Below are 11,634 nucleotides of genomic sequence, written 5' to 3'. Positions count from 1 at the left end.
GAGTGTGTATGGGGCCCTTATAGGCTGGGTAGGGTTTCCTTTACATGTTTGTTTATGTGCCACATCACAGTGTCTTCCTCAGGTTGTTACAGAAGTTATCGGGTAACCTTGTTATTGAAGCGTCTTTTCAACCAAGTCAAATTTGGGAGGATAACGGTGATTGTTTGTCCGTTAGGTCATCAGCCTAGAGGCTGTTTGTATCCTCATATAGCACCACTAAATGCTATGCAGTTATAAGGAAACTGCAAAAACCAATGGCAGAGCCCAAAAGTGGCGTACTAGGCAAGATGAGGAGTGAGGTAGTTTGCCATTGCTTTCCTCACTGGACCAGAAGGTGCTCCTGCAGCATGACTGATTCTATGAGCAACACCTTTCATAACCCTCCGAATGTCATTACTCAGCACCACCCATACCCCAGCAGCTTCCATATTGTCACAGCCATGGATGATACTGGGACTTCGGGTGTAAGCTACACTTTGCTCTGGCCTGTGCCAAGAGACGGATACCAAAATACTGCATCCATCAATAAATGTTAACAGGTTGAACGGTGATTAATTACTCCAAAATATCGTTGCAAGTCTCCCCTAGATAACGAAGTGGATCATTGAAGATTTAGTCCTACACAAATACCATACAAAGTTCTTGGCAATTTTCTTATTACATTTATCCAAGAGATATGGCGAGTTATTTAATTGTATACACATTTGAGTGTAATTTGAGAAAGTGTTACTTGTATATTCTTTAATCCTTAATGTGACTGGGTGGAAATAAAGTGCCCATTAATCTTTCATGGAGAAGAGGAAGCAGTAGAATAAGAAGAAGAGTCGGCTGAATTTAATTACGGAGCTCCCCTTCCGGACCGTTCCATGTAGAAGAAGAAGGGGATCCTCTGGACCTATCTTCTTTGCTCTGGACATTCGGTTGATCAGTATAATGGCGAGTGGCGAAAAGTTACAGGATATGCCGCCCCCGGGCGGCTATCGACCTATAAACTATGCAAGAGTCCCCGCCAAGACTTACTTTAGTGGTTAAGTACTATTCAATATTCTACTGATTGTTTATTTTCATTCACTTTGAGGTTGTGTTACCATTTTAAAGCCAGTTAATTATGTACATATTCCGTCGTATTTACTTACAGTAAGTCAAAATGAAACGCATACACTGGAGGAAATCTTCTTTATTTGGATTCACCAAAAAAGTAACTATAGTCGTGATTCTGGTTTAACAAATACACATTTTTCTAAGGTACATTGTAAATCAACTCCTGTTTCTTAAACTCGCAAAGAAAATTAATACATTATTCTTAAACATGGGTGAAGCAGGTCAAAGTAAAACACACACTTCAAGTAGTTCCTGAGCAATCTCTAATAACCAATGTTCTTAACAGTCAATACTTTGTAGGATACCCTTTAGCACTGTTCACGACTCAAACGGTTAGGCATAGATTATACCAATTATTCGCAATAAGATGGATCGATCTTCTTCCGTTCTTCACAAAAGCCATTTGCAGATCATCTTTGTTTGAAATCTGGTGTTTTCTTATTGCTACTTCCAAGTAATGCCATAGATTTTCAATTACATTTAAGTCTGGTGACTGTTGAGGTGTTTTGAGTACTTTTGGACAATTATACAGCAGCCACATCTGTACTTCATGTGCTTTGGGTCGTTATGTTGGTAATACTTAAATCGATCAAGTGTTCCAGGCTTTTCAGCACTAGGTCGTAAATATTCTTTCAGTATATTTAGATACACATTTGTCCATGGTCCCATCAATAAAAGTCAACTCTCCTGGTCCACTAGCCGACATGCACCACCAGACAGTTACACTACCTCCTCCATGTTTGACACTTGGATGTAGATTGATAGGTTTCAACTCCTCATCGGTTTCCTCCAGACATTAACCTTTCTCTCTGACCCAGAGAGATTGTATTTGCTTTCGTATGCTAAAATAACGGTCTTCAAGAAGTCAAACATATTTTTCTATATACTCCTTAACGAAGCTCAACCTTTTCTTCCTATTAATCTTGCTAACAAATGTTTTTTTCCTAGCTATTCGTCCATGCCTGTTACTTTTCCGTAGGATAAGTCAAAGAGTTTCTGGATGTGCTCTCCTGTTGGTATGTTCTTCAGCCACCACAGCCAGTTTCGGAACACTAATCGCTGGATTTTTCTTCACTTGTCTTATTATCCAACGTTCCTCCCTGAGGTTGAACATTTTTCTTCCACTCACTTTGTCTTTATTTTCAATGCTGCGTGTACTTTTGTATATATTTATAATGCACTGTACAGTTGCATGACTCCTGTTTACAAGTTTACCAATTTCTCGGAGTGATTTTCCTCTCTTATGGAGAAAAATCACCAGTTTCTCTTTCTTCTTTCGAAGATTGTCCTCTTTGACGCCCCATGACAGCACTGGAACTTGTCTGTACTTCACAACTCTCCACAACAAACTGAATGTTGTGTCAAAACACAAGCATACATATTATCTGCGCACTTTTTAGCGATAGATTTGTGTACGTGTTTGCGGAGTAAGGAGGGAGCTCTCCCGGTTCTGTTAGTACTGCCAACTGAATGGAAATGAAATCTGAACTGAATCGATAATATGATTGATCGATATGAATTTTGTAAACCTTCATCTTCTTAAGCCAACAACTGTGTTACACACACATTCTATAACATTTCTTGATGCGAATCTTATTCCTAGAGTGAATTCTATAGTTTCTTTGCTGTGTAAATAACAACAGTACTAGTACGTAAAGTGTATGCCAGATGACGCATAGCGATGCATAAGCGATTCATAGTTTGTGTTTCAAAGGTTGCCAGTACGAATCTCGAAGATTGCCGAGGTTGACCGATTCAGCACTAGGGTGTAAATCTATCGCGAAAAAGTGCGCAGATAATGATTTGTACTGCCCTCTTATCTGCCCTTGTAGGACTGTATGAGTTTCATTTTGATGTGCCCCCACAACATATGGACAAAGAATCTGTTATATCTTAAGTTAAGGGATACATTAACTAGCCTGTGGTGACTTAGTAATTCAAGATATACCTGTATTGTTCCACACATGAAATGCGAACATAAATTATTGTCCACATATCGATTCATAAACACTTACTATTTACAGTGGTATATGAGTTTGTTTGACTCACTATATAAACGTGGACTAAACCTTCAGTGAATCTTGCAAGAAGTGGCTATCCGGAATTGTTTAGGATGTGTTGTTGAGCTTTTATTGTAGCCATTGGTTTAAAAAAAATGTTTAATGCCCTTTCCTTCTCTCCATTGATATTTTATATTTAAAGGTAATTGTTTGGTTATATTTAACATTCTTGTTTATTATAAAACCTGTGTAGTGATTAGAATTTAAAACTCTTATGTTCATGTGCTTGTCATATTGTTCTTGTAATGAAGATCAGACATAAAAGATTCTTATTAAATTACAATGCACGCAACTTGTGCATAATGTGGAGCTTCATAGTTTAAGATGGTCCTGAAGTCTGTGATGGAATTGCTTGTTTCTCACAGCTCACTACATGTTATTGGTTACAGAATTCACATCCCCCTGTGGATGGGAGTGGTAGAATAACATCCACGGTATCGCCTGCCTGTTGTAAGGGGCCTCATGTGCTCTTAATTTGGAGCGTGGGTTAGCGATCACGGTGCCCTTAGATGAATCCTGGCATTGCTTTAATTTGTGCCAGACGCCTGACTCATCTATCCTAACCAACCTCACTCGGTCAACTCGTGTTCTTTTCTGACCCCGATGGTACTAGCGTTGTAAGGCCTAGGGAGTCTTTGTATTTTCACACCCTTCGTAGCCTTTGTGTTCCACTGGCTGATACCTTCATGTTAAGTGTCAAACACCTTCTATTTTTTTCCTATGATAAATGTTTCATGTTTGTGGGTTACTGTAGTCACGTCCTAGTTCGTGAACCATGGGCAACAGCTGAGTGGCCTAGTAAGTGGTCCTGAGAGTCGGGATACCAGTTGCTATGGAATGGGAGTGGGCATCTCAGACATATTCTGAGTCGTGGCCCTCCTTGTGCTCAGGCGGCTAGGACTATACAATTCACCGGTGGTCCATAACCCGTAAGAGGAGAGATCCTCACTTGGACTATGTGCAAGTAGGGTAGCATCCTGGTTCATGAATTTACCGAGCTCAGAACGTTTTAAGCAAGCCTCAGATGTATGGGAGTAATGGAGGCCCACTCCCATTTGACAGGCGAGGGACTCCTTGGAAACAACTTGGCGAACGAAATGGAATTCGATGGGGAGCTATCAATATTAATGGGGCTTATGGAAGAAAGAAGGTAGAACTGGCTGAGTCAGCAAAGAGGATGCATCTGGATGTGCTAGGAGTAAGTGATATTTGGGTAAGGGGGGATAATGAGGAAGAGATGGGAGATTATAAAGTGTACTTGACGGGTGTTAGAAAGGGAAGGGCAGAGTCTGGTGTAGGGCTCTGTATCAGGAATACCATTGCACACAACATAGTTTCTGTTAGGCACGTAAATGAGCGAATGATGTGGGTAGATTTGTCAGTTAGCGGAATTAGGACTAGAATTGTCTCCGTGTATTCACCATGTGAGGGTGCAGATGAGGATGAAGTTGACAAGTTTTATGAAGCATTGAGCGACATCGTGGTCAGGGTCAACAGCAAGGATAGAATAGTGCTAATGGGCGATTTCAATGCGAGAGTTGAAAATAGAACTGAAGGATACAAAAGGGTGATTGGTAAATGTGGGGAAGATATGGAAGCTAAGGTAATGGGAAGCGTTTGCTGGACTTCTGTGCTAGTATGGGTTTAGCTGTTACGAATACATTCTTCAAGCATAAGCCTATTCACCGCTACACATGGGAGGCCAGGAGTACCAGATCCATAATAGACTATATCTTAACAGATTTTGAATTCAGGAAATCAGTTAGGAATGTACGAGTTTTTCGCGGATTTTTCGATGATACAGACCACTATCTGATCTGTAGTGAACTAAGTATCTCTAGGCCTAGGGTAGAGAATGTGAAATCTGTCTGCAAACGAATAAGGGTAGAAAATCTCCAGGACGAGGAAATTAGACAGAAGTACATGGATATGATTGGTGAGAAGTTTCGAACAGTAGATAGTAAGCAGGTTCAGGATATATATAGTGAATGGGTGGCATACAGGGATGCTGTAGTAGAAACAGCAAGGGAATGCCTAGGAACAACTGTGTGCAAAGACGGGAAAAGGCGAACATCTTGGTGGAATGATGAAGTGAGAGCAGCCTGTAAATGTAAAAAGAAGGCTTATGAGAAATGGCTCCAAACAAGGGCCGAGGCAGACAGGGATTTGTACGTAGCTGAAAGAAACAGAGCGAAACAAATAGTTGTTGAATCCAAAAAGAAGTTGCGGGAAGATATTGGTAATAACCTGGAAAGGCTAGGTCAAGCAGCAGGGAAACCTTTCTGGACAGTAATAAAGAATCTTAGGAAGGGAGGGAAAAAGAAAATGAACAGTGTTTTGAGTCATTCAGCTGAACTCATAATAGATCCCAGGGAATCACTCAAGAGGTGGAGGGAATATTTTGAACATCTTCTCATTGTAAAAGGAAGTCATCTTGGTGGTGTTGCAAACAACCAAGCTCATGGGGAGGAGGAAAATGATGTTGGTGAAATTATGCTTGAGGAAGTGGAAAGGATGGTAAATAAACTCCATTTTCATAAGGCAGCAGGAATAGATTAAATTAGACCTGAAATGGTGAAGTAAAGTGGGAAGGCAGGGATGAAATGGCTTCATAGAGTAGTAAAATTAGCGTGGAGTGTTGGTAAGGTACCTTCAGATTGGACAAAAGCAGTAATTGCACCTATCTATAAGCAAGGGAACAGGAAGGATTGCAACAACTATCGAGGTATCTCGTTGATTAGTGTATCAGGCAAAGTATTCACTGGCATCTTGGAAGGGAGGGTGCGATCAGTCGTTGAGAGGAAGTTGGATGAAAATCAGTGTGGTTTCAGACCACTGAGAGGCTGGATCAGATTTTCAGTATGCGCCAGGTAATTGAAAAATGCTACGAGAGGAATTGGCATTTGTGTTTGGTTCGTAGATCTAGAGAAAGCATATGACAGGGTACTGAGGGAAAAGATGTTCACTATACTGGGGGGACTATGGAATTAAAAGTAGATTATTAAAATCAATCAAAGGCATTTATGTTGACAATTGGGCTTCAGTGAGAATTGATGGTAGAATGAGTTCTTGGTTCAGGGAACTTACAGGGGTTAGACAAGGCTGTAATCTTTCACCTTTGCTGTTCGTAGTTTACATGGATCATCTGCTGAAAGGTATAAAATGGCAGGGAGGGATTCAGTTAGGTGGAAATGTAGTAAGCAGTTTGGCCTATGCTGACGACTTGGTCTTAATGGGAGACTGCCGAAAGCCTGCAGTCTAATATCTTGGAACTTGAAAATAGGTGCAATGAGTATGGTATGAAAATTAGCCTCTCGAAGATTAAATTGATGTCAGTAGGTAAGAAATTCAACAGAATTGAATGTCAGATTGGTGATACAAAGCTAGAACAGGTCGATAATTTCAAGTATTTAGGTTGTGTGTTCTCCCAGGATGGTAATATAGTGAGAGAGATTTAATCAAGGTGTAGTAAAGCTAATGCAGTGAGCTCGCAGTTGAGATCAGCAGTATTCTGTAAGAAGGAAGTCAGCTCCCAGACGAAACTATCTTTACATCGGTCTGTTTTCAGACCAACTTTGCTTTACGGGAGCGAAAGCTGGGTGGACTCAGGATATCTTATTCATAAGTTAGAAGTAACAGGCATGAAAGTAGCAAGAATGATTGCTGGTACAAACAGGTGGGAACAATGGCAGGAGGGTACTCAGAATGAGGAGATAAAGGCTAATTTAAAAATGAGCTCGATGGATGAAGCTGTACGCATAAACCGGCTTCGGTGGTGGGGTCATGTGAGGCGAATGGAGGAGGATAGGTTACCTAGGAGAATAATGGACTCTGCTATGGAGGGTAAGAGAAGCAGAGGGAGACCAAGACGACGATGGTTAGACTCGGTTTCTAACGTTTTAAAGATAAGAGGTATAGAACTAAATGAGGCCACAACACTAGTTGCAAATCGAGGATTGTGGCGACGTTTAGTAAATTCTCAGAGGCTTGCAGACTGAATGCTGAAAGGCATAACAGTCTATAATGATTATGTATGTATTTATGTATGTATGTATGATAAATGTTAATAGAGGATGGTTGCCCACTTGAAATTTCTCTTAACCTCTTAACATACCAATTATTTACAAAATTGTGACCTTTTTTACCTAATTTTTTATTGTTAAAATGGGCTATTTATTGAAAACTAATGACAGTGGTAACAATAAAAATACCGGGCGAGTTGGCCGTGCGCGTAGAGGCGCGCGGCTGTGAGCTTGCATCCGGGAGATAGTAGGTTCGAATCCCACTATCGGCAGCCCTGAAAATGGTTTTCCGTGGTTTCCCATTTTCACACCAGGCAAATGCTGGGGCTGTACCTTAATTAAGGCCACGGCCGCTTCCTTCCAACTCCTAGGCCTTTCCTTCCCATCGTCGCCATAAGACCTATCGGTGTCGGCGCGACGTAAAGCCCCTAGCAAAAAAAAAAAAAAAAAAAAACCAATAAAAATACATTTTTCGAACTTAACAATGAAATATAAGCCACTGAAAAGTTCCTGCTTTTTGCGGGTTCTAAAATAAATAACACAGCACTAAACAGATGGCAAGTAATACAACATGACACTCACTACTGTTCAAATGTTTATGGCTATTTGAAACGTCCTAAAACAAGGATCAACACACAATGCTACATCGCTGCAAAGCCGCGAAAACGAACTGCCTGAGTCACCGACATCCAGTACGGTTGAGTCGGAGACATCTGTTGGCAAAAATAGGACCCTAAAGTAATAATTTTATAAACATCTGGCAGAAATATTGAGAAACAACAAGAAACGCGTATGTTCGGGCTTTTAAATTAGGTACCAACCAATGAGCGACATTCACGAGTATACTCGGGATTTTATTTTATATAAATATATAAAACCCCAAGTATACTCTGGCTTCATGTTAAGAGGTTAAAACAATTATCTCAACCACCACATCATGGAATTCACATGCACATTCAGGTTCTGGATCGAGGTATGATTTTGTCTTGCAAATTTTGTGGTGATCACCATGTACTGCAAGATAATTGATGAATTGGTGAAGCTCTTGGTTTTTGCTGGACCAAGTTCAGTTTAGAATGGCTCTGTTATGTAGAAATTCAGCGAGATCTCTTCTGTCTTCTCTCCCTTCTGGCAGTTTTATCCAGCTGCCTGTAGAAGGCAGAACAAATTTGTCAAAAGTCCTTGATTAGGAAGGACTCTTTGGCAAGTTCGTAGACTGGTCTGAACTGTGTGTATTTAGAGGCCTCAAGAACAGACTTTTCAGGATGTTTCTTCATTTTTCATAGTTGCTGCTGCTGATAAAAGTCTACAGTTGGTAAACTAAATTTGATCTAGTGTTGGTAAACTCACTAATAGTGGGTGCTGCTGTGTTACTTAACCCTGGAGAGGGTGCGTAAAAATAATCCTGTGAGGAGGCGCGCACAGTGTTTTAGACCGGGTCATGAAAAAATAGCACAAATTAAGCAAAAACTATTTTAAATGTTACAGAGCTCGTAAATAATTTTGCACCAACTTGTAAATAATGGTCAAGGGTATTTTGACAAAACAAAAATTTGATATTAAACAACTGACATTCATTCTGCGTCATACTATAATCTATTAGCTTCATAGTCCGTATTGATAGTTCAAGTATAGTCCATGCACCTTTTAGCTATATTACTTTGTTCGGGGTTGAGGAATAAGGAGGGAGCTCTCCCGGTTCCGGTTATACTGCCAGCTGAATGGAAATGAAATCTGAATTGAATCGATAATATGATCGATATGAATTTTCAAAAAAATTATCCTATGCCAACAACTGTGTCACACATACATTATTTAACATTATATAATACTTCTCGATGCGAATATTGTTCCTAGCATGAATTCTATAGTTTAGCTTTGCTGTGTAAACAACAGTACTAGTAAGTAAATTGTACACCAGATATCGCACAGCAATGCATAGGCGATTCATAGTTTGTGTTTCAAAGGTTGCCAATACGAATCGCGAAGATAACCCAGGTAGACCGATTCAGCACTAGGGTGTGCATGTACCACTAAAAGGTGCGTGTAATATACACAAGTATGAAGGATGAGTTCTCCACCTAATCAATACTTTATTTTACATAGTGTCAATATTATTTACATGAAAGGACAGTACCATTTTCGACCTGTAAATAGGTCATCTTCAGCTGTTGAAGAACCTGCTTAATAGCGACTGTACGGAATAAATACTACTAAAATTAAAATTAAACAAAAATGCCATTAAAATAAACATGAATGCCACTATTCTAAAAAATACCTAACGTTAAGATATATACATATAGTACAGTTTTGTGGGTTAGAGGGCTTTTTCTCTGACCCCATGATTTCTACATATTTCAAAAATTATATTTGCTGAGGTTGGATACAATTCTAAGAGTTTATCAAGAATCACTGACGTTCTGGTGTCAAGTTCGAATATCTATGTTAAATGCCAATACTATGTCCATTGGTTTTATGAGATGTTTCAAAGTATATTGTTGGTCAGCAGATATGCGGGGACGTCGTATTCATTAGAATAAGAGGTTCAGTAACCTGTTTACAGATACATAGCGTATTCTCAGTGTATATCAATGCTGAAAAACATGTTAGTGAATGCCACTATACTAAAGAAAAAAAATATACTTAACATTAAGATATATACATATGGTACAGTTTTGGGGGTTAAAGGGCTTTTATCCTGGCCCCGTGATGTTTACATATTTCAAAAATTATATTTGTTGAGGTTGAAATTGGATACAATTCTTAGAGTTCATGAAGAATCACTGACATTCTGGTGTCAGGCTCGGATATCTAATGTTAATTTCCAACACTATCATGGCGTCAGGGAAAAAGCCCTCTAACCCCCAAAACTGTACCATATGTATATATCTTAACGTTAAGTATTTTTTAGAATAGTGGCATTCATGTTTATTTTAATTTTAGTAGTATTTATTCTGTACAGTCGCTATTAAGCAGGTTCTTCAACAGCTGAAGATGACCTATTTACAGGTCGAAACCGGTACTGTCCTTTTATATAAATAATATTGACGTTATGTAAAATAAAGTATTGGTTAGGTGGGGAACTCGTCCTTCATACTTGTGTATTCTGCGTCGTCACTAGATTCTTGACTTTTCACACTGCACCGAACACATGTCAACTGCCGAGTGTTCTTTGTAGATATGTCACTGGCATACCCACATGGCATCTAGGTTTTTCTGTTGTTAATTTTTCTATTACAGTAGGCACATCTTCCAGGCCCTTCTAGTTCTTGTGGAGCTGCAGAGAGCTGCTCTTCTTCAGACAATCCAAATATTTAGCAAATGTTTCATTTTTAGCCTGTTGGGAGAGTTTGAATTCTGTTCTTGCAAATATCTCACACATAGCTGTTGGTTCAGTTCTTTCAAATAATTATGCCTTTGAATGTTGAAGTTACCTTCCGAATGCTTGTAAATAATATACCAATTAATTCGGGTAATGTTCAAGATACTTACAGTTATGAATTTCATTGGTTCTGTATTGAAGTGGGATTACAATAAAATTAAATTCTTTCAAGGTCCACCTATTCAATACAATGACGTTTTATTGTGATTTAATCACATGTCAAATAGTCAAATGGTACTAGTTTCGGCATCTATGTGCCATCATCGGCCTTGAGTACAAATTAAAACAAGATATATATTCTTAAAACATATAAAACACATTTTAACTCATTATAAAATAACATACAATTAATGTGGTGATACATGAAATACGATAAAATTATGATACAATTGGTATGATATAAAATTCTTAAAATTCCGGCTGTTTGTTACATAATTCAGTCTGTGTGCATCCGGGATAAGTGAATTTTTGCAGTTGTATGCTGTCTATGTGAATGACATTTGTTCCTTTAGATATTAGGTGGTACCAGGGAAGTTTACTTTGATCATATAAGATCGTGATGTAATTAGAGATGAATTCCCACTTCAGTTTGAACCTGAAGGAGAAATAGCCAAGTTAGACATTGGAAGCAATGTGTGGAAGTTACTAGAAACATTAGAATCGTTGAATGATGATTGACTCACCTTCAGCAGCATGTAAACGTGTTGTTAAACAGACGGAGCCGGACAAAGTGTGTGGGCACGGTAAAGGAGGCGGGGGGAAGGAAGGAGGCAGAGCTCTTGTGGGGGAATGGAACTAAGGCGGGGCGGAAGGATGGGGTAGTGGGGGTAATTGACGGGAGTGTGTATTCCGGATTACTTGGAAACTCGAACTGTTTTTCGATAGTTTGGTATTTTTAAGCCAATCGATTAAAAGATCGAAAAGAATATTGGGTTTCCAAAAATTCACAAACCTAATATTGCTATCCGACCCATTATCAACTACAGACCCAGTCCACTCTACAAAGCATCCCGATTCATTCAAAATTTCCTAACAAAAAATTATCACTTTCTCTCCAGCAAATCCATTA

General features: G+C 39.3%; 1 protein-coding gene across 1 annotated transcript in view; it reads left to right on the top strand.

Annotated features, from left to right (window-relative positions):
- Positions 1-833: 833 nt before the first annotated feature.
- The window catches only part of ND-B16.6 (NADH dehydrogenase (ubiquinone) B16.6 subunit), a 68,652-nt gene continuing 57,851 nt past the window's right edge, over positions 834-11,634 (top strand). Inside the window, exon 1 of the mRNA XM_067137670.2 lies at positions 834-1,027. Within this exon, the coding sequence (XP_066993771.1) occupies positions 934-1,027 (94 nt within the window). The 5' untranslated portion in view covers positions 834-933. The remainder of the gene's footprint in view (positions 1,028-11,634) is intronic.

This window comes from Anabrus simplex, chromosome 1 (genome assembly GCF_040414725.1).
Source record: "Anabrus simplex isolate iqAnaSimp1 chromosome 1, ASM4041472v1, whole genome shotgun sequence".
NCBI classification, from domain to species: Eukaryota; Metazoa; Arthropoda; class Insecta; order Orthoptera; family Tettigoniidae; genus Anabrus; species Anabrus simplex.
The sequence above is the reverse complement of the archived record's forward strand: the minus strand, read 5'-3'. Positions and strand labels throughout refer to the sequence as shown.